General features: G+C 45.7%; 1 protein-coding gene across 1 annotated transcript; it reads right to left on the bottom strand.

Annotated features, from left to right (window-relative positions):
* Positions 1-471: 471 nt before the first annotated feature.
* Positions 472-1,776, bottom strand: LOC311311384 (uncharacterized protein). Its single transcript, XM_084441080.1, has 5 exons — positions 1,705-1,776; positions 1,163-1,374; positions 922-1,081; positions 730-824; positions 472-603 (listed from the first exon to the last, which is right to left on the bottom strand). The coding sequence occupies exons 1-5, from the start codon at positions 1,727-1,729 to the stop codon at positions 511-513; spliced, it is 585 nt and encodes a 194-aa protein (XP_084297206.1). The 5' UTR covers positions 1,730-1,776; the 3' UTR covers positions 472-510.
* Positions 1,777-24,174: the final 22,398 nt, after the last annotated feature.

Raw genomic sequence — 24,174 nt, forward strand, 5'->3', positions numbered from 1 at the left:
TTCGATATATGTTGCTGCAACGTTGTATACACGTTTATATATTATATGTTACGTTGCTGCAACGTGGTCTACACTTCCGTTGGCTACATATATAATTTGCATTACAAAACAAATCAGCTCCTTGCACAAGCTCCACTACTTCCTGAAACTCTACAGGCATATTTCTTTACCGTCCTATACTATTGGATAGCAATAGCGATGAATCCGGTGTGCAGCACACCTGATCAATCACTTCCATCCACTAGTATAGGACAGGAAAGAAATACGCCTGTAGAGTGTCAGGATGTAGTGTAGCTTGTGCAAAGAGCCTATTAATGTCATAGTCAATGCAGCAAGCAAAATTATGGTACAAAAGTTATGACACAACACCATTCAGTCAAGAACAATTTATTTTATTAAAAAAGTACACAATGTCTGGCCTGCAACATGATAAACTTAAGTTTAAAAACAAAAAGGATTTAAAACAAAATAATACAAAAACAGTTATTTACAAAAAAAGTTATTTTGCAGCTAGGAAGGGAAGTCTTCCTCATCAGAATGCTGGGGAGTGCTCAGATGGACTGTTCTTGGATGGGCTGTGCTCAGGCGGACTTCTGCAGATACCTAAAGACACAATGAAATGGCCGTAAATACACAACGCACATACATGCACAAAAAAGTGGTACACAATCTTTGGAACCATGCAGTGTCACTGGGTAGGAGAAAACAAAAAAAAAAGACATCACTTACCCTTCTGCATTTAGCAGGGGCATGTTTCAATGTCTCCTGCAGCTGGGCGGCCACCTCCGCCATCGTAGCCTTTGGCATGGAGACCATCACTGCACCTTTAAGTTATCAAGAAAGGTAATGGTTTCAATTCACATCGGTCATGGAACAAAGACGATGTATTAAAAAATATTCAAAATATGAACCATTTCTTACGTGTTAGAACATTGAAGAGTGTCATACTCTTCAGTGGCTTCTTCCCCTTCTTCCCGTGCACACTGTAGGCGCTCCGCACTGCATGTGTGGCTACAGCTGACAGCACCCGCCGGACTGTGTCCGCCAAGTCTCTGCCACCAATGGCACCTAGGTATTGTGTCTGCAAAACAAAGACAGTCATTTACTGTACCCTTCCCTGCACTGCAAAAATAAGACAAAGTTCCGCCCTGCAGACACTCACCATCTTCCTCTGATGTTCCCGGTCCTTCAACCTGGCCTCACAGACCTGCAGCTCCTCGTCCGTTTGGGCAGGGTTCAGTACATCCAGCACTTCTCCCTGGGCTCCAGACTCCACAGGCCGCGTGCTCTGGGCCAGTTCCCTCACAGTCCGTGCAAGCTCACGGAGTTGCTCCCGCATCTCTGAGAACTGCTGATGTACAGACCTCTGGAAATCTAGATAAACACAGATGTGGCTATAAGTACATTGACATAAAACTAAATGAAACTCAAAATATATCCCTGCATGCAACATGAAGTAGTCCCATACCAGCATCTGCAGAGCAGCATCGATTAGGTAGAGGGGTACATGGAGTCAATGGTGCTGGAGCCGTTTTCTTGGGCGACGGCATCACAGACCTAACTGAAAAACAAAAAGGATAAAGGAAAGGGATTAGCAGGAAACTGTATGGTGTTGGCAGCATGCTTTGGCTTCTGGCATTTGAAGGAAAATAAATTAAGACATTAACAGGTAGACATCACAACACCAGTACATGCCACTCTTACCTGGTCTGGCTGGGGTGCTATACATGAAGCCTGGGCTCGCATGGTTTTCGCTCACAGGGGATGAGCTCGGAAAATCTGCAAGATGAGTAAATGGTATTCAATCTAAAAAAGCCGATCACAGAGCTAACTGAAAACCTAAAGGGATTAGCAGGAAACTTTTTGGTGTTGGCTTTGGCTTCTGGCATTTGGAGGGAAACTAAATAAAGACAAGACAGGTAGACACCACAGCAGTACATGCCACTCTTACCTGGTCTGGCTGGGGTGCTGTATGATCTGGCTGGGGTGCTATACATGGGGCCTGGGCCCCGCTCGCCCACATGGGACAAGCTTGGAAAATCTGCAAGATGAGTAAAATGGTATTCAAAATAAATAAAAAATAGTCCAACTATCAGTGTGCAGTAGGCATAGACATTTCATTTCAACACAAACATGCATACCTGGATTGTACAGCACACGTGGATTGTACTGGACCGCTGGCAGAGGCCTTTCAACTCCGGCACCTGGTCTTTGGCCTGCATAGTGGGGACCAATGGCTGCCCGGAGCTTGGAATATCTAGTGGAATATCAGTAAATTAGCTCAGATTACTCGATTTCAAAAGTACTACTCTTTTGGGACTGTTGAATGCACTTTAGTATATTACCTTCGTCACTGGAGTGATAGCGTGTGTTGCGCCGTCTCTTTCGAACGTCTTGGCACTCGTCCATTTACGACTGCTGCTCAAAGACTTTTGCCATGAGCCTGGCACCTTCGTAATGATCTGTGTGCATAAAGTACCATAATCAATACATTTCAGCCATCCTTTTTTCCTCAGAATAATGAGTCATGATCTTCCCCCCACCCCTATCAGTATTTTTTAATAGCTTAAAATGCAAACAGTACCAGTTGTGGACTTTGGGAAAACCCGGACTCTGTGGAGCGCCCATCCAGGGTTAGGTTCCACACAGCTCTTTATCCGTTGGCTGACTCATTCATTGGCCAGGAACACATCTGCAACTGTGAGTGAAACCATTAGTACCCGCTTCCCTGTACAATTGAAAAGTAGCCCACCAATCAGAAACATTGTTCACACAAACATGTTCTTACCCCATCCTTTTTGGAGAGCCAGGATACTGGGACAACCGACACAGTGTCCTCCCCCAGAAACTCCACACTGCAATACAGTCTGCCCAATAAACAAAAAAATATTAAGTTTATAAACACATAAGGACCCTATGGGAAAGTAGGCAGAGGGGAAGAAGCGACTAAAACAACAATTCAACAAGTCATTACAGCCGATAAGTAATTAGTGACACGCCACTATTCTATACTATTCTTTTTTTTTTGATTCTCTGCCGGCCCAGGACAGATGCGGTCAATGGCGGTCAATCATCAGTGTGGGAAACATGAAGCTAGTTTAGGCATTAGCCACTGCAGTGCACGGATTAAATGTATAAGGCCCGTGAATCACGCGTTACTACTCGCAGTTTTAACAGGAACGCCTTTTTTTGACTCGTGAACTCCAACAATACACACCGATACTACTAATGTGGCAAACAAAGCTGCCTCCATCTTTGTTTCGAGCTAACGTTACATGGACCACGTTGTCCATGGTACCCCGCTTACCTCGTGGGTGGCATTGTTCTCAGTCTCCCACTTTCCAGACAAATGGAAAATATATAAAGCATTATCTTGGCTTCGCCTTCACCTTTGCCTATGTAAAATTAGCCTAAGATTCGTGATGGCCTTAGAAAGCCTGACACGAGCGAGCTCCCAATGTGAGTCTCAAATTCAGCAGTCAAACAAACAAACAATTCACATTTCCAGCGGCCATTTTAGAGTAACGTTAACTAACACAAAACTTAACAGCTCAGACCGTTCGCTTATGTTTCTGCAAATGTTCACGGCGAACACAAAGCCAGCAGTAACAGAAAAATAGTTTGCAATAGTTTGTCGGAGTATTTGCAATATTGTCTAAACGTTAGTCAAGTTCGGGCCTTGACTTAGCTAGCTAGCATTAGGTAGCGTGCTAGCTAGCATTAGCTAACGTTAGCTAGCTATCATTAGGCTTCCAATTCCTGAACTTAGTTTAGCGTGCAGGTTATGAGTTACTTCTGTTTACTTAAATCTTATATTACCGGTAAGTAAACAAATAAATAGCTAAACCAACGGTCAAATCAATGTAATTTGATGAGAAAAAAAAACCGAGGTGACGTTAGCTAGATAACTTACCAGAGATGAACCACAGCTTTCGGTGGTTCCTCTGAAAAGGGTGACATCTCGAGGGGATGCTGAAGAATCTGAGGCCATCATCTTGTCCTTTTCTGTTTGTACAGTTCACAGCACAGCAGCTTTGAGGCATAATTAGCTACATGAAACGGAGCTCCTGGCTACTGTGGCGAGTTCGTTTGCCTTTTTACAGAGAGGCTGCGTGCTCGCTCTGCTGTGACGTAGGTGGCGAACCCATCTATAGGGAGGGAAAGTATCTCATCGCCCCCTAGTGGAAGCGTTCCATAATGCCGAGAGAATGAATGGGATTTCTCGACACGTCTTTTGAAAAATTATATCTTGGTCGACACCGAAAAGTTTGTAGAATTTTTTTTAATTAATGAAAAAGCATTCAATTTATAACAAACAGGGAAATATACAATCAATAACATTTCTAAGATGCGTTATTAACCTCAACATACAGTACAATATGAAGGATATAAGCGAAAATTAAAAAAAAGAAAAAAAGACAGGAGCAGTTTGGCAAATAATCCTGCCTACTTTAACTGTGAACCAATGCAATCCTAATGCTAGCCTAATAGGACTTTAATCCAACGTCACGTTATTTAATGACGTTGCAGGGACCCATATTGCCAATGTTTCTGCAACGTTGCAGAAAAGTCTAATTAGACTTAGGAGGGTAAAGTTCTTTTCGACCTTAGATGGACGTTGTCACAACATCGCCTGATGGTAACGTTGCAACTTACCTAAGTACAACTTATGTGCAACGTTGCTGCAACCCACTGTGTTAGTAGGGTAATTACCAGTTGTTATGGCTGTGCGTTTTGCTTTGCCTAGATTTAATCGGCACTCGAGAGCGTTAACTTTGCTTCCTGGAGCGGTGGGCTAAGGCCTAGTAGGCTAGTAGTAGCCTAAACACTGATTAGTGAGGGAGTAGGCTATTGAGTGCTGTGCCCTAAGGGGGTGTATTTTATCGTTCTGTCATTCCTCTTCGTGGTGCTTGGCCATTGTTGTCATATAATGGCTCTGTAGTTTATTTAGTGTGTCCCTAAAAGCTTGGTTGTTTCTGTATGTTTTTTGCATATAAAAATGCCACTGCTCAGCGCCCTTCTGGTGCTGTGAAACCTCCCATCAGGGCTTTGAAAGCGCATCCCTCCCAAAATTGTGCGCGCTGCGCGCTTGCTTCGCTAGTCCTGACTTACCCGGTTCTAGGACCCACCAGACGCCAGGGCTTAGTTGTCTTGATAAAAACATTTTAGTAATTAGTGTGAATGCTTTAGAGCATTCACACTATAGTTATCCAGTTCTTTATAGTTTATTATTAGTGTGAATGCTTTAGAGCATTCACACTATTGTTATCCAGTTCTTTATTAGTGTGAATGCTTTAGAGCATTCACACTATTGTTATCCAGTTCTTTATTATTATTCTTCCGTACGTATTTTGGCTGTCTGCAGCTCCTTCATACTTTTGAGCTACTTAAACCATTCAAGTATCAAAATGTTCAGCTTGTTAAGGACATGATGGGACTTCTTTCAGCTTTTTAATACCTTTTATACTTTTTAAAATATTCAGCTTTTTCAAATATTCAATTTTTTCAAAAAAAATTGAATGGAAGTCAATGGGGGAGTTTTGCAACCTTCTTCAGGCCTCAACTCCTTCATACTTTGAGCTACAGAAACCATTCAACTATCAAAATGTTCAGCTTGTTAAGGTCTTTATGGGATATCTTTCAGATTTTTAATAACTTTCATACTTTTTAAAATATTCAGCTTTTTTCAACAATTTTTTACAATGGAAGTCTATGGGCAGACCTTGAAACCCCTCATCAGCTTTGAAACCTATCTCCTCCTTCATTTTTTGGGCTAGAAACCTCATTCAAAGTTTATAATGTTCAGGACCTTTAGCTGAGTAAAACTCTTATTCAGATTTTTTTTAATTCCTTATACTTTTTATGTAATTTAAGTTTGTTTTGGACCTTTTTTAACATTGAAGTGGATGTGTGGAATGTTCAGTTTTTAGAGTGTGGCAGCCTGTGTTTTGAAAACATCTACACGTTTTGTAAACTGCTGTCGCACCTACAGTTCTAACAGCTCATACACATGTTATACATCAAAACGTTCAGCCGAGCCCAGCCCCAGGCCTCCATCATCTCCTCCCTCCTGACCACACACACAACTCTGGCCCATACTTACTCAGATCAAAATTTCGAAACCCACATCAAGAATATTGCCAAGACATCTTTTTACCTTTTAAGAAACATTGCCATGGTGCAACCGTTTCTCTCTCAGGCTGACACCGAAAGACTAATGCATGCTTTCATCACAAGCAGGCTGGACTACTTCAATGCTCTACTGTCTGTCCTACCAAAGAAACCAATCTCTAAACTACAAATGATACAGAATGCTGCAGCACGAGTTCTCACTAAGACTAGATGTAGGGAACATATCACACCAGTCTTAAAATCACTACACTGGTTACCTCTCAGTTCTAGAATTGACTTCAAATGCTATAAATCTCTTCACAGCGGCAGACCTGAATACATTTCAGACATGCTTGTCAGGTACATGCCCAACAGACCACTCAGGTCCTCAGGTACTGAACTGCTAACGGTTCCAAAAGCCAGGACAAAGAGACACAGAGAGTGGAGAGGCAGCTTTCAGCTTCTATGCCCCCAACCTCTGGAGCACCTTGCCAGAGTAATTAAGAAGGGCAGAAACAGACCCCGGGTGCAGCGCCTTTCTCCAGGCGGCCGCCAGCGCTCTCATCATTGAAAACATTCGACAAAAGGTGCAGGCGCTCAGGAAAAGGCGCTAATGTGCACATGGGCCCTAAGCCTTTTTTGCTCAAAACTCATCTCTTCAAGAAGTACTACAACAATCCTCCCGCCTAAGCACTTATTGTATTTTATTGTATTATATTATATTGCACTGTACTTTAGATTGCTATTCTTGCACTTTGCCTTCAGCACTAGATTATGCTCTTAGTCACTTGTTTTAGAGAGAAGATGCACTTGAGTTCTGGCAAGTAGTAGTACATTGGCTCTTCCTACGTTAAATGCAATTATTGTTAGTCGCTTTGGATAAAAGCGTCTGCTAAATGACTGTAATGTAATATATCTTGTGTGTGTTTGTGTGTGTTTCCTGTAGGAGGACATCAGCTATGTGGACCCAGTCCGTCAGCACAGCGTCGAGGATACAGTATCAGGGACTTGCATCACTATAGTGACCCCAGACTACCAGCAGGTGGGATAAATTGTATCCCCCAGGGATGAAAATAAATGACCAGAGGTGGGCATGAGTAGAGCAGAGGGTTGGAAATCCCAGCCCCCAAATTGCACACTGATGGTGATGATGATGATGATTTAAAACTACTATCTCTACTGTAATATCTGTTGTGTTGTTTTTGTGATCCAAACCGAGCAAAAGTGAGCTGTTTGGCTAGCATGTTTGGCCACCCACTAAATTGGTGTAAGACTAAGCCTATTGACTAGGGAAGCAATATACTGAAACTTGGAACCAGATTTTGGCCTATAATTGCTGTACTTTGTGTGTGTGCCTTAACCATAAGTTGGCTTGATTGCCGTTGCCTTGTAAAAACCTGTATGCAGTGACCTTTAATGCCTTATTTGTCTCTTGCCTGCCTGTAGTCATTCCTCAAACCTTTTGATCATAGTTGCAGAATTGTCTCCGTCCGTAAATAAAGCTTCTTGTACTTTGCAACCTCTGTCTGCTGACCACTTAGGCTACCTAGGGGGAAATTAACCTTTGGGTCTCCCATGTTCCCCATTATGGCATTGTCACAGCTACTCTAAGCACGTCCTACAGGTTACACATACGCGTGCGCACACACACACACACACACACACACACACACACGGATATATTGCCTTGCCTATGGCCTGCTGGTGGACAAACCTGTACAAACTAAATTTTACTTCAAGTCAATTCAGTGATCCAACTTTACAGTATGTTGTTTACTTCATGACAATTATCAGATGGCCTTTATCCCCCTAAATCAGCCTGAGAATGCTAGCTCATGCTAAATAGGCTATGGTTTTTGCATCAATTTGTAGTGTTAATAGAATAATGCTGCATTCTGTTTAGTTACACAGCTGTTTTATACATGGGAAAAAAAAAAAAAAAAAGCCCCTAAAGTGACATGGAAAAAAAAAAAAGAAAAAAAAAAAGCCCCTAAAGTGACATGGGAAAAAAAAAAAAAAAATCATGGTGGAGAAAAAAAAAAAAAAAAAATCATGGTGGAGAAAAAAAAAAAAAAAACATGGTTGAAAAATATATACTTAAGTCTCCCTATCTCCCTCCCCTGCCTCCGTCTCCCTTCCCCTATCTCCTTTTCTCTCTCCCCCGGTCTCCTCTCCCTGTCTCCCTCCCCCTGTCTCCTTCTCTGCCTGTCTCCCTCCCCCTCCCTATCTCTCCCTCCCTCTCTCTCTGTCTCCCTCCCCCTCTCTCCCTTTATCCCTCTCCCTGTCTTTCTCTTTTGGGTCTCCCACCCCCTCTCTCAGTCTACCTCCCCTTGTCTCTGCGCCCGTCCAGTAACCCTGGGTGATGGTGATTGCTACACACGCCCTGGTCTGGTGTAGGCTAACCAGCGCACAATAACCATAGCCTTCTACAGAAAGATAATAAATGAGTAATAAGGACACAATACAGTTAGGCCTACTGCAATTAGGAGAAGTGGGCTTACTTTAACACGGAAGCAACCACATCAAAATAGACTAATTTTACACATTACACATGATGATGATGATACAGCAAATTGAGAAAATGCACAACCAAAATAGGATTTATTGTAAATATTTTCGAGACCCTCCCCCCCCCCCCCCCCCCCCCGACTCCCCGCACAGTAGTCTTACTGACACAGGTAGAAACAGACACAGAGAGTTAAGGCTATAGGGTCAGGGCTGAACCAACAGACAGAAACAAGATCCCTCTCTGAATTATTGAGGGGTAAATGTTGTGCTTAACCATAGCTAAACAGTCTCAGTGGTCCCTGCTCTGACCTGGAAGTAGCCTACACCTGGAAGTAGCCTACACCTGGAAGTAGCCTACACCTGGAAGTAGGCTACATTTCAAAGTTGTTGGGTAAATGTTGATGAGTAAGTTTTGCGAGATCTCGCAAAAGGTTTTGCAAGATAGTGCAAGACATGTATTGACTGGTGCACACAACACCTAGGTCATTCACTGCTCAGGTTGTGGCATCAAGCTGTGCAGCCATATGCCGTCTTCTCATAAGACTAGGCCTATTTTTAAGATGTTCCTTATTTCATTGAATGTCTATTTCAACCTCACCTGTCGAACAGTGATCACATAACTGCCACCAGAGGTTTGGTCCTGCCAAGGTCATTTTCCCGTTTTTTTTATTTTTTATTATTAATATTATTTTACAGATTATGAAAGTGTAAATTGTAATCTTTTAGATGATGTGCCATGCATTGAAATCTGCAAATATTTGAAGAAGATATGCTTCTGTGAATGTTGGTACACCTGATCAAAGGGCTTCAAAGTTTCAGAGCTGTTCACACTTCTCACAGCCAGGTAATGGGTGGGAAAGTAGCTGTTTAACCCCGCCCCAAACCACTCCCCCACTGACTAGCTGTCATTATCTGTCAGTGGTGGTCTGATGGGCTTTTCAATGACAATGTTGGCTAGTAAGCTTACTAAAAAGTAATACATTAAATTGATTAAAGGCAGCGTTCAGAATTCTTTTCTATATGGTTATATATGCACAATGCCCATGTATTATTCTATGAATAGTTCCAAAATAACAAACCATGATTCTACCAACAGGCCTCCAGCAACCCTTTTCTTTTACAGGCCATTCTGCCTGAACCTGTAGAGCCCCCGTAGCGGGGAAGATGAATATCAATAAACATTATCAAATTTGACATTTCTATCGTCCGGACTACAATAGGCCTCAGTGGGGTTTGGGATTGGAGTTTGAATGCAAGCTGGAGGGTTGGCTATTATAACAGGTAACCCTACTATGAATATGAATACAAGATTAAGTTTCAAGTGTTTTTATTGTGACATAGGTTACATGATGCAAACATAAGTTGTAAAGGTAAGCTGATCAGTTCCTCATTCCAGTCCTAGGTATGCAGTTAAGACATTTAAAGGGAATTTACTGGCAAACTAGCATTCTATCAGTATCACACTCATCTACAGTATGATAACTGTCTTTATCCCATCTGATCATGGATGGCTGTGACTGTGTCCATGATACAGGCAGTGCAATAACAACATGTCAAGTATACAGTAGTGTAGAGTCAGTTGTCTATTGTATAGACAAGGTGTCAAGTGTTCACTTGTTGGTCCATGAGGTAACATGTGTGCCATTGTGATTATGCGAGTGAGGGCCTATGTATAGTACAACCAGAGTACTATACACGGACAGTCTTCTTCTGTGTTGCTGATTGGCAAGGGGCTTCTTCCGAGCTACTCTTTGGCAGAGGGCAAGTGATGTCTTGAGCCTCATCATAACAGAATTCTCTGATCTTCTCAGACATACTGCTGTCTGGCCATGTCCAGTCCAGGTGGGGCTTGCACCTGAAGACCATCTTTGGGGGGCTGGACATCAGCGTTGCGCAGCAGCTGAAACCTGACTGCTGTTGCATCACAGTGTTCTCTGGCCTCAACCACACCAGGCATCCTAGCATCAAAACTGCAATAGAACAGAAGGGAGATAGTGCAAGTGCATTAAAATATTGCCCACAAATAAAATACAACCATACCATGTCCATAAAATGGAATAGCTAATACATGACAATGATAATTACCTGAAGTGCTGGTTTGCTTTTTGAAGTAGCTACTCAGATGCTGGTGCCAGTTGTAACTTTTAACAAGCACTGTGCCGTCCTCCAGTCTGACAAGCTGTGGGGTGTTGACTTTCTTCACAGGAGCGCTGTCTCTCACCACCCCAGCGATGTCAGTCAAAGTGTCCACTCTGGTCTTCCTGTAGCGCTGCTTGATCAAGCCAAAGCACCAGTCGGGGGAAAACTTGGTGTGGTCTGAAATCAGGAAGTGGAGGTCCAGCTTCAGGTGAAGCTTGCTGTAGTGTCTGGACTGGTCTGGAGAAGATGTTTGCTGATACTGAAACAAAAAAACAAAGGTCTCAGTGTGGTCCTGCCAACACCTGCGCTACCTGGCGACACAGTGACTCGCTGTTATTCAATGATAAATAACGCCAAGCACTGACCAGACTAATGATTCAGATGATCAGAATGATCATATTACTTATGTTTTAGCTTGCTAGCTAAATAATATGAATTATCTACCGGCGGTAGCTATAGCAAAATCAATGTATCCAGAGATTCGAGCTAGCCTGCTCGATGTGAAATCACGTTAACCAGAAGATTTTCTTGCAATCTTGCAAAAACAGTTTTTCTTGCAAAAAAATAAAAACAACACTAAAATAGCAAGACACTGGGAGGCAGGAGTAGGGGGCAAGCCCAGGAGGGGAAAGATTGGGCAGAGGGGTGGCCGTGGTAGCTTCAGTCCGCAAGTAGGGAGAGGCGATGAGGAAGGCTGGAGGGCTCTGTGAGGGTATGGGGGTGGTGTGAGGTGACCAGAGGAGAGCTGGATAATCCTGAGGCAGAGAGAGCGACAGGGCACAAGGAACAGGACAGGGCAAGGAATTCTGACTAGGGAACACTATGAAGACCACATATGAGGCGAGGACATAGCAGGCACACTTCCATTGACGGGAGCAGAGCAGCAGGAGCACGTGACTGATTGTTCCACACTGTCCTGAAAGTCCTCAGCCCAGTCAAAGCTGAAAAGGAAGAAAAAAAATAAACTACTACTGATATACATTCATAAACAGATGACAAGAACCCCCCACCCCTGTCATTAAGAACCTCTGAAGCAACTGCACCATGAATAAAGCCAGGCTGGATATAACAAACACAATCAACAAGTCAGTTCTTTTCAATATATAGGCCAGTACCGTCTTTCCGGGGACCTTTATTTTGAAACATCCGCCAAACCGGAAGTCCGTCCGCTAGCTACCTAACAGTTAGCTCGCTAGCTGTTATTCAATGATAAATGACGTCAAGCACTGACCAGACTGATGATTCAGATGATCAGAATGATTATATTGCTTATGTTTTAGCTTGCTAACTAAATAATATGAACTAGCTACCGGCAGTAGCGAGCAAAATCTCTATCCAGAGATTCGAGCTAGCCTGCTCGACGTGAAATCACGTTAGCCAGAAGCTAGCTTGTAGCTAGCCACTTAGCTAGCTAGCTGGCTGGTGAACTTTGCCTAGCCAAAACCGTAACATGCAAGGTAACATAACACACCTAGACTAGATACAAAGCCCAAAACGGACAATAATAAAGGCATTTCTATGGAAATGAGTCATGTCGAGGTCTGATTGGTTATTAGACAGTTAACTCAGGCGGTGGCTTGTTCTGACTCATGCAATGCTCCAGCCTGAAAGCGATATAAACATGCAAATACTAGTGTTACGCTAGCTAACCATTATGGCTAGGTATGTAGAAAAACACAGAGCACAAAACAGATAAAGCCTACCGTTTGCAGCAGGAAAACATGTTTCCTCATACTTCCCAGCAGGAAGACAAAAATGATACTGTGTTTATTCTCTTTCCAGGACGATCATGTGAACGGTTGTGGAAGTTCATAACACCATTGACTTCCCCCCATTCTGTGAAATCAAGTTCAGTGATGATTCATTCATTCATTCCATTCATCATTCAAGTGAATGATAACTAAACTCAGTGGTCTTGCAGTACATTTGTAGGTACATTTCAATGTTGATGGGTAAATGTTGATGAGTAAGTTTTTGCGAGATCTCGCAATAGTTCTACATCGTGGAGCTACGCCCCATAGGGGGGCGCTAGCGCTCCTATTGGTAACCCATGTTGGCATGCCAACAACCAATCTGAAGATAAAAACATGTACTCTTATCGTCCTAACCAATCACAGACCCCCCACCTACTATAAAGGTGGCTAAACCCCAGCAATCTGCTCTCCCATTTTCAGACGAGCTTTCAAGCAGCTGAAGGAAACCTTTCTAAGATGAAGAAGACTAAGAAGAGCGAGAAGAGCGGCGGCGACCTACTTCTGAGGGGCTCCGGCGCTGGATCCCCGATGGACGTCCCCGCCCCTCCTCTTCTGGAAGAAGATGCCCCGCGGGTCGAGGACTGCGGCTGTGGTGCCTTGGACCCGGAGGACCGCCACGACCGGTGTGTGGCGTGCCTGGGGAAGAGCCACGCCGAAGAGGGAGTTTCTCCCAACCCGCCGTGCTCCCAGTGCGCGCTGCTGCCCTCTGAATTCAGGCGTGCCCGCCTGGACTTCTGGCGCGCACGGAGTGCCGTCCCCTGTCCTCTCCCCTCCTGCGAGTCCGAGCCTTCCGACGACGACTCTGGGGATTGTAGTGACTCGGAGGACAGTGGGGAGTTGCCCGCCTCTCAGGGCCCCTCCCCACGCACGGGCTCATCTGTGTCTGGCTCCGAGCCCCCCGCCGGCGGCGAGGGCGGCCCCCCAGACGATGAGCCCCGGGATTCCGGTGGGGCCAAGCCGCTCGTATTCCGGAGGGTGTTCCCCGGTATACTTGAGCGCGCGGCGGTCTCCATCGGAATTCCCCTCCCGTCAGAGCCTGAGGCGAATTGCACCAACCTCTGGGGCATTTCTTGCTTCGAGCTCTCGACGCGGAGAATCAAGCGGCCCCTCCCGGTCATGGAACATATCGACAAGTTTGTCGAGAGTACCTGGGTGGCGCCCCTCGAGCAGGCTAAGGCCCCGGTTCGCGCCTGGATTGAAGCCACGCGTGTGTCCGGCTATGAACGCGACATCTCCGGTGGCGTCCCGGCGCTCGAGCCCTCCTTTGCCGCCCACTTCGCTCCTGGTGCGGCGGCGTGGAGCAATACCAAGAAGCCTCAGCTTCCCGGGGCGCGAGACCGACAGGCGGCTACCCTCTCCGACCGCATGTATGTCCTCGCTGCCCAGGCCACGGCCGCCGTCTCCTCCATCTCCATCCTGGTCACTACCCTGGCATCGGAGTTGAGCAGCGGCGCCTCGCCATCGCCCGAACGGGTTCCCGACCTCCAGGCTGCGGCTGGAGCGGCCATGCAGCTCTGCCAGGCTGCCGCGATCTGCACTGGCCGCGTCATGGCTAACGCTGTGGTGCACCATCGCCTGCTGTGGCTGGGCGTCTCCTCGGTGAACGACACAGCTCGCACGGCTCTGCTGAACGCTCCCATCTACCGGTCCGGGCTGTTCGGCTCTGCCGCCGGCGAAACCCTGGAACGCCTCGGCAGGGTTGAGGAGCAGTCCAAGCTGGTGGCCAGGCATCTCGGGGTCCAGAGGTCCCAGTCTGCTGCCTCCCGTGCCCCCGTAAAGAGGAGGAAGAGGACGGCGAGGTCCGCCCCGCCGAGGGCTGCCCCCGGTTCCCCTCCCGCGAGCCAGCGATCCGCTCAGGCTCCCCGTGCTCCTTCCACCGCTCGCCAAGGTCCTGCTCCGCGGTGGAAGAGAAAGAAGCCCGGCGCTAATGCGTGACAATTAACGTCTGCTCAGGCTGCTATTGTTCACGATGGCCCTCCCCTCACGTTAGAGGCTGGTTGTGGTACCTGTATTAGGGGTTCGCACAATAAAGAGCGTGTTCATGTGTACACCGGTGGTCACTTGTGTCATTTCCATGCTCGACAGTCTGATGCTATGATTAATGTGTCTCTGGGTTCTGGTTCTGAGATGGTTGCGCCTGCTCCTCCGCTCTCTACCGAGAGAATTAAGTCGGTGGAGGGTAGCGCTGTTCTGCCCCGTTATCACTCAAGTAAACTACGGGCCAGTTCATCCACTCAGTTGGCTAGCGCTAGCCTGGCTACTCTTCCTACCCCGGCGGGGATATCAAGGAAGTTTGTCGGGCAGCCTTCCCCCTCTACGGGTCAGCTTTCGGTAGCTAGACTTTCCGTTTCCAAGAGGAGGGCTCGACATAGAGTTAATCCTGTGTCTCGCTTGGTGTGTAATACTGGGAAGGCGTTCTCTGCTACTTCTACGGTGAGCGCAGGTATTCGTGTACCGCACCATCGTGAACGGCTGGGAAATGAAGCCCCTGTGTCTCGTTCGACTAAGCTACTCTCGCACACAGCCCGAGAGACGGTTGATGTCGTTAGGACCGTTGAGCGAACTTCGTTTGAAATTGAGCGCTCGCTCTGCTATATTTCAAATTTGAATGCTCGTACGTCATTGGTTTCCCCCGTTGCGCTGCATCGGTATGGGTCGTCTGCCTCATTTGCATATGGGAGCAAGATTCCCCGACTTTTCTCGGCAAGTTCAAAGGCGTCTGCCTCCACACAGCCTGAGTCTATGTCGGCGGCGGCCTCATTTGCATACAATGACAGGGCTCCGCTACTTCAGCCGTCTGCCTCATTTGCATATGAGAGCGATGCTCCCTTTCCTTGCGTTGTGAGCGATACAAGGGCTACCGCTGCACAGGTTAAGTCGGTGGCCTCTTCGTGTGCATACACTAACGCGGCCCCACTGTCTGCAGAGATGCTAGTTGGTTTTCACAACAGCTCTCGGGCTACTTGCGGGCTTACGTCTCCGGGCTCTGGAGGACGTTTACACTGTACTGACATTGATGTTGCCCCCACTTCGAGTAAGTCGGTGTGTGATGTCAGTGTCTGCGGTTCGCCTCCCTTTCATATGCGGCCCCCCTTGGACTGCGGCAGCCCCCACGGGTGGGGAGGTGCCAGCGGTGGCGGTCGGGGCCGTTCTAGAATACGATCGCTTTCTGGCGAACGTCCCGCGCACGGCGGCGGGCCCTCTCTCGCTATGCAGAGTGGCGTGGATGCGGTTGCCATGCCTCCCTCGCTGGCTGTTTCGCATCCTGTCATCGGGGTATGCGATTCAGTTTATCGCCCACCCTCCGTCCTTCACCGGGGTGGTGGAGACTGTGGTCTCGGGTCCGCGGCAGGAGAGCACTCTCCAGTCGGAGATAGCGGAGCTCCTATCCAAGGAGGCGATAGCGGTGGTTCCACCGAGCCGCTCGGGGGCGGGATTTTACTCTCGTTACTTCCTCGTTCCGAAGCGGACAGGGGGGATGCGTCCCATCCTCGACCTGCGCCTTCTGAACAAATGCGTAGCCAAACGGCATTTTCGTATGCTCACAGTGAGGCACCTGTTGGACTCCGTTCTCCAGGGAGACTTCTTCACAAGCATAGATCTGAAGGACGCATACTTTCATGTTCCCATCAGAGAGGGTCACAGAAAGTTTCTGCGTTTTGCCGTCCAGGGTGTGGCTTACGAGTACACCAGGCTCCTGTTCGGTTATGCGCTGGCTCCTCTGGTGTTTTCCAAGTGCCTGGAAACGGCGATTCTACCGCTGAGGCGCGAGGGCATCAGAGTGCTCGCCTACCTGGACGACCTTCTGATCGCTGGAGCTCCGCCTGTTACCAATAGGAGCGCTAGCGCCCCCCTATGGGGCGTAGCTCCACGATGTAGAACGAAGGTTACGTATTGTAACCCCAGTTCTACGAGTGGAGCGGAGCCCCATAGGGTTTTTTCCGGGCCCTGCCTCTAGCTTTCTAGCTCGTCTGACTTAGTGTGGGAGAGCAGATTGCTGGGGTTTAGCCACCTTTATAGTAGGTGGGGGGTCTGTGATTGGTTAGGACGATAAGAGTACATGTTTTTATCTTCAGATTGGTTGTTGGCATGCCAACATGGGTTACCAATAGGAGCGCTAGCGCCCCCCTATGGGGCTCCGCTCCACTCGTAGAACTGGGGTTACAATACGTAACCTTCGTTTTGCGAGATCTCGCAATAGGTTTTGCGAGATCTCGCAATAGTTTTGCGAGATCTCGCAATAGTTTTGCGAGATCTCGCAATAGGTTTTGCGAGATCTTGCAATAGTTTTGCGAGATCTCGCAATAGTTTTGCGAGATCTCGCAATAGTTTTTGCGAGATCTCGCAAAACCTTTTGCGAGATCTCGCAAAACGTACTCATCAACATTTACCCATCAACTTTGAAATGTAGCCTACTTCCAGGTGTAGGCTACTTCCAGGTGTAGGCTACTTCCAGGTCAGAGCAGGGTCCACTGAGACTGTTTAGCTATGGTTAAGCACAACATTTACCCCTCAATAATTCAGAGAGGGATCTTGTTTCTGTCTGTTGGTTCAGCCCTGACCCTATAGCCTTAACTCTCTGTGTCTGTTTCTACCTGTGTCAGTAAGACTACTGTGCGGGGAGTCGGGGGGGGGGGGGGGGGGGAGGGTCTCGAAAATATTAACAATAAATCCTATTTTGGTTGTGCATTTTCTCAATTGGCTGTATCATCATCATCATGTGTAATGTGTAAAATTAGTCTATTTTGATGTGGTTGCTTCCGTGTTAAAGTAAGCCCACTTCTCCTAATTGCAGTAGGCCTAACTGTATTGTGTCCTTATTACTCATTTATTATCTTTCTGTAGAAGGCTATGGTTATTGTGCGCTGGTTAGCCTACACCAGACCAGGGCGTGTGTAGCAATCACCATCACCCAGGATTACTGGACGGGCGCAGAGACAAGGGGAGGTAGACTGAGAGAGGGGGAGGGAGACCCAAAAGAGAAAGACAGGGAGAGGGATATAGGGAGAGGGAGACAGAGAGAGAGGGAGGGAGAGATAGGGAGGGGGACGGAGACAGGTAGAGAAGGAGACAGGGGGAGGGAGACAGGGAGAGGAGACTGGGGGAGAGAGAAAAGGAGACAGGGGAAGGGAGACAGGGGAAGGGAGACAGGGAGGCAGGGGAGGGAGATAGGGAGACTTAAGTATATATTTTTCAACCATTTTTTTTTTTTTTTTCCCATGTTTTTTTTTTTTTTTTTTCTTGTCACTTTAGGGGCATAATTTTTTTTTTTTTCCATGTTTTTTTTTTTTTTTTCCATAATGATTTTTTTTTTTTTTTTTCTTGTCACTTTAGGGGCATAATTTTAAAAAATTTTTTTCTTGTCACTTTAGGGGCATAATTTTTTTTTTTTCCCATGTTTTTTTTTTTTTTTCCATCATGATTTTTTTTTTTTTTTTCTTGTCACTTTAGGGGCATAATTTTTTTTTTTTTCCATGTTTTTTTTTTTTTTTTTTCTTGTCACTTTAGGGGCTCCGTAGTTTTACTAAGTATAATAAGTATATTATTCTAATGCTGGTTGTTCACATTATTTTGTTATATTATTGTGACTGGTGTAGGCTAGGCCTACCCTCCTGTGTGTTTGTTGCAGACACCATACATGTGTCCCCCTCTGTAGTCTACATCCATTATCTTATCCAAACCATTTCCTGCCTCCATGTTAACTCATTAACTCCCACTTTTAATGGGACACTGTCCCACTGTGGATGTACTGGTCCCCTACAGTAATTCAACATTACAGGAAAAAACACCACCCGACATCTAAATGAACATGAAGAATTTAAATGTGAAATTTCATAATACAACTTAAAGTCCCAGTTAACCAAAATCAGAGATTTTCTTGAAAACACATTCTTTGTGTTAGTGATGCATTGCTGATAACATGTAAAAATGGGATGAACCATGTGTAGTACTGAATTGTGAAGTTAGACCAGTTTTGTGTTTTTGACCAGTTTTGATTTCTGGATTTTCTGGGCGGGCTTAAAACGGTACCGGATGACATAGAGCGGTGTTCTTAGCATATCCCCGCCCTAACACTATATAAAGCTAGAATGGATTTGAATCTTCGGTTCTCCTGCTCAATCTTGAGTCTAGAATTAGCTAGTTTTAACCAACAGTCTAGAATTAGCTAGTTTTTCTTAGTTAGCAATGCCTATGCATAAAACTAAACGAATATGTGACCGCCGCTGGTGATTTGGTCCTCAACTAGGCATTTTCATTTTTCAGTTTTTTACAGATTATGAAAGTGCAGATTGTAAGCTTTCAAATGAGGTCTCATACATTGAAATCTGAACATATTTGAAGAAGATATGCTTATTTGAATGCTAGTACTGCCAAATCAACTTAGCTGAGAAATCGCCCTCCAAAGTTCTCCAACAATTTCACACCTCTGACTGCCAGGTAATGGGCGTGAACAATAGCCTGGTAACCGCACCCCCAGCCACTCCCCCACTGGACGATCTGTCATTATCTGTCAGAGTGGCTGTCAACTTGGGGTATTACCTGAGAGTGGGGTGCTCTCTCACTGATTACCCCACACTCTTTGAGTCAGTATTAATCTTGTGTTGTGAATGCAGTTAAGAACAATATAAGATGAAGTTCAAATTTAACGTTCTTTATTGTCAAATACATGATATACATTACAAGCATAAGTAGTAAAGTGTACAAAAAAAGGCAACAGTCTAAGTGTTAAAGTGTACAGTCAGTTGTATAGACAAGGTGCATAGTGTTCATTGTGATCAAGTGCACAACAAAGTAATAAGGTGCATAGTGTTCAATGTGATCAAGTGCACAACAAAGTTATAACAAGGTGCATAGTGTTCATTGTGATCAAGTGCACAGCAAAGTAATAACAAGGTGCATAGTGTTCATTGTGATCAAGTGTACAACAAAGTAATAACAGTCCCCAGCTCAATACTCATTTAATAACAGTACTCGACTCAGTATTCAATATTCTAACAATGCAGTCTGTGCAAGTGTGCGCAAGTCTGTGCAAGAGAACACGCAATGCTTCAGTATACAAACAGGAAAAGGCTGTGGCCTTTCTCCTGCAGTGCTGTCAATCCTGATGATCTGCAGTGAATCTACAAGCGGACAGTCTTGTTCTGAGCTGCTGTGGAGTTTGGCGGGGGACATGTGATGTCTCGTCCCTCATCAGAACAGAACTCTCTGATCTTGTTAAAGAGATATGTCTGTCTGGCCATGTCCAGTCCGGGTGGGGCTTGCACAGGAAGACCTTCTCTGGGGGGCAGGACATCAGGCTTGCGCAGCAGCTGAAACTCGACTGCTGGTGCATCACGGTGTTCTCTGGCCACAACCATGCCAGGTCTCTCTGCATCAAAACTGCAATAGAATAGAAGGAAGAAAGTACATTAAACTATTGCCCACAGTACTGGCACTCCATATACATAAAATAGTACCAGAAAGTGTTGATTAAATAGACTAGCTAATGCATGATAATTACCTGAAGTGCTGGTAACTCGAAATCTGTGGGAGTGCCCGGAAGTAGGGTTTCAGATGCTCTTGCCAGTTGTAGCATTTGCATGTCCAAGCGCATGGGGGTCTGCACTTGTCCACCATTCTCCTGGTAGTCTTGGGCTATGGCCTGGAGCTTGTTCTTGCTCATGCTGTAACCAAAACAAAAAACAAGGTGTCAGACTAACATACCTCTCATGCTCTCTCATTCTGTTTCTCTCTGTAATAGCTACCTAGCTAGCTAGCTAGCTAGATATTAGCTGCCTCGCTGGCTAGTTTAGGAACACAGGGCTAGCTCAGCTAACTAGCATGTTAGCTAACGTTAGCTAGCTAGATATTAGCTGCCTCGCTGGGTAGTTTAGGAACACAGGGCTAGCTCAGCTAACTAGCATGTTAGCTAACGTTAGCTAGCTAGATATTAGCTGCCTCGCTGGGTAGTTTAGGAACACAGGGCTAGCTCAGCTAACTAGCATGTTAGCTAACGTTAGCTAGCTAGATATTAGCTGCCTCGCTGGGTAGTTTAGGAACACAGGGCTAGCTCAGCTAACTAGCATGTTAGCTAACGTTAGCTAGCTAGATATTAGCTGCCTCGCTGGGTAGTTTAGGAACACAGGGCTAGCTCAGCTAACTAGCATGTTAGCTAACGTTAGCTAGCTAGATATTAGCTGCCTCGCTGGGTAGTTTAGGAACAAAGGGCTAGCTCAGCTAACTAGCATGTTAGCTAACGTTAGCTAGCTAGCCTTTGTTAGTTAGTGCTAGATTTGTTATGCTAGCTAGACTCAGTCACTTGTTTAGAAATGAGCTACTGCTAAACGACTAACGTAAATGTAAACAGCACAGATAGTATAAAGATAGCTTACTCGAAGCATTGTCCTCTTCTTCACTACCACATTCCGAGTTTGTACCATCGTCAACATCCATGTAGTCCTTTAGGTACGAATCCATAAGTTCTCCATTGTCGAATCGTCGAGCGGCGTTGAGCAGATCTTTGTTCAGAGCTTTCGCAAAAGCTGTAGCATCCATGGTTAAACGTGGAACTGAATGTAAACAAACAAAGCGTGCTGTTCTTATGGGCAGGGTGGGGGGCGGAGAACCCGGAAGCAATAGCCAATGAAAACAAATCATGCTAATCGATCTGCCCGCCCCCAAACCCGGCTCGAAATCAGCTAAAAACGAGCTTAGTTTGCAGACTAATTAAACGTATTTCGTGAACCTAAAACTGTTGTCTGTTATAGTAAGTAGGTTCTTCACAACTTCAACTTTGGTAATACGCAAAAAAACAAAAAACGAAAAAAAAAGTTTTTTTAGCTATTTTGCCCTCTAGCGCATTTCGGGGTTTGCCGAGTTGCGGACCAAATCACCAGCCGCTGTCACATATGCATCCTTCCTGGATGCCAGCAGGAATGGGATGATAAGGTCTCCTTCTTTCACTCCCGAGTAAAGCTGAAATGAGAAGCAAATGGTTAGCATTTTTGAAGAGCCATGGTGTTACAGAGTGTCACCGCTAGCGCCCGCCTCTGCAGCAAACATTTCACTCCCGAAAGCTTCTGCAATTATAATATGAGGCTTTTTGGTTTCACGGACTCACGACTGGTCCTGGTGAATTCGGCGGAGCCAACCATCTCCCTCCCCGGCCTCCATTCTCCTCCTGTCGCATCAACCTTTGGTGCCGACACCGCTGCCTTGTGTGCTTATAGCTAATTAACGTTATAACGTTAGCTAGGTAACGTAAGCAATAGGGAAATACACTGCTACGTTAATCTACAAAATGTGTCTTGACATTTATGTGGTAATGTCAGCTATGATGAATTATATTATATCTTATGAGGAATTATAGCTAACATTAACTATGTAGCTTGCAGATGGGAGTGTGTATATAACCTTAGTCTAGCTAACATAGCTAGCAGCACCGACCAGGCGACCACCCACCAAATAACGTTACGGATGATATATTATGACTATAAGCGTTAACTATACAGAAACTGCCTGCCATATTTGTGGCACCTGATGTGCGTATGGGTTCACCGGTAATGGTTACAATATATTTCTCCAGCGGGAGACCGGGAGCGAGGGGGATGGTTAGGTAGACCAGCTGCAGCTGGAGAAAGACGCACCCTCTCCCAGTGAAGCGGTGCTCGGCGGCTACTGGCTGAACATTCCAGTTCTGTTGGATATGTTGCGGGAAAGTTGAAGCCGAGTGCTCGTTATTCTCACACATAACATTGCCAACGAGACTGGATGAGTCTGTCCCGATTATCAACTCCGGTAGTGTACGCTTCTTCGCGCTATCAGCGCTGTTCAAGCCAGTGACTAAAAGGTACATTTTAAACAACTTTTTCCATTGATCCCAAGGGACGACAGGATCGCCTGGGAGGGATAGGAATGGGTCCGGAGGTGGCAGGGAGAAAATAGGGACAGACTCATACATTCCTCGTTGCCTGTTTTTGTATTTTGCATCTAAGGGCAGTAACACTGGCGCGTTGGTATAGAGTAGCTACAGTTTTACCTGTGTTGTTTGTCAGGAGGTAGGTTAGGAGGAAGCATCTGTGCGTTTGACTCATTAGACAAGTGTAATTTCAACTCCTCTCTGTTTTCACAAAGCTGTGCCTTCCTACCACAAAAGAGACGCGTGCCAGTGTGACAATATGCAGACCAGAGAACAGTACTATTTGACAGGTTCTTCCCTCCACACCCCCTCCCCACGCAATTGGGTGTGGCTTCGGTGCCTTCAGCAGACACGCCCCCACAGTCTCAGACCAGAGAATGCTGCTGATTTTTAACCGATTTTGAAGCCTTATTTTATATACTTAGCGAAATTTTTAATCACTCAGATTTGGCTGGGTGGTTAATGACATGTTTTCCTGTGGTGTGTGAAGCTCATAACAAAAATTTGAACTGGGTTAACCTGGACTTTAAGATAAAACATAATTAATATAACATAACAGGACAAACATGAACACTAACAAGAACAATAATAAGAACTTAACTTTAAACTATTTACAATTTAAAATGGACAACCATAGTCCCCACCACATCTGCCATTATTTCAAGGGGCACTTTGAGCAAATCAACCGCCCCCACAACCCCCACCCACAGCTCCCTGGCCACAGTATAGACATTGTAGTCTGTTGTGAGGAGGGACAGAGGTGCACCCTCGTCGTCTTCTGCCATCACTCCGGCGATGGAGAGGGCCTGCCCTTTTATAGCTGCCGGCTCCTACAGGAGGACAATCAGATATAGGGTTACAGACATTACTAAATTCATATTTAATTTACAGCACTTTTTGTTTCTCATGTTTCTTTTTGTTTTTATTTTCCATGGTCAAAGTAACATAAATAGTAACAAATGTACAGTATGCAAATATACTGAGCAGATTTATCAAAGGTGGGAATTTAGAGCAGGTGTGCCCATAGGTGTACAGTTAATTTATGACTAACATGAGCCTTGTAGACCAGCTTGATGAGTAGTCTGTGCAGTCTGTGCATGTATATTTGCAAGATCCCTATTTTCACACATTTAATGTGACATAATTTACCTCAGTGCTGGTGAAAGTGGTGCTTTGTAGGCTGTAGCCATACTGGCTGGTGTGGCCCTTCAAATGCGTCAGGCGGACCAGCATCCCTAGGCCCAGCTTCAGCATGATGGCCTCCCTCCATAAGGAGACCTCCACCTTCTCTCCGTTCTGAAAATAATAAAATGAAAATAATTCAGTGCAGTAGGCTGGGTTTCCAGTATGCCACACAGCATGGATTGTGCTGAGAAAGGACTTAAACTCTCAGTAGTCTACAGTATTTACAACTGAAGTCAGATGTTCTTTCTTAAAACAGATTTACCTTCTCCAATGTTAATTTTTGGAGCGGGACCTGCTCCCTGCCCACTGCCACCAGTTTGACGGTGGACATCTACAACACATAGCAGGAAAATAAGTTGGTAGGAAATACCATCCCGTTTACCCCTTAGGGAACAAGTGAATAATCCTCTGTTGTAAATATGAATGTTCACTGAATATGAACTAAGCTCCACGATCCGCCCCTCCAGGGAGATCACCCTCCCTGACACCCTCCCTGACATGTTTTCCAGGGGTGAGGGAGGGTAAACCAGGTGGTTGGCCTCCAGTTCCAGCTCAGGTGGGATGATGAGATTGGCCGTT

This window comes from Borostomias antarcticus, assembly GCF_949987555.1.
Source record: "Borostomias antarcticus genome assembly, chromosome: 7".
NCBI classification, from domain to species: domain Eukaryota; kingdom Metazoa; phylum Chordata; class Actinopteri; order Stomiiformes; family Stomiidae; genus Borostomias; species Borostomias antarcticus.

Bases quoted from the DNA above. Each gene is read 5' to 3' on its own strand.
- LOC311311384 (XM_084441080.1), bottom strand. From the start codon at position 1,729: ATGTATAGCACCCCAGCCAGACCAG. The intron at 1,082-1,162 runs GTGAGTGTCTGC...TTTGTTTTGCAG, and splicing joins GGGAACATCAGAGGAAGATG to ACACAATACCTAGGTGCCAT. The intron at 825-921 runs GTAAGAAATGGT...GATAACTTAAAG, and splicing joins ACTCTTCAATGTTCTAACAC to GTGCAGTGATGGTCTCCATG.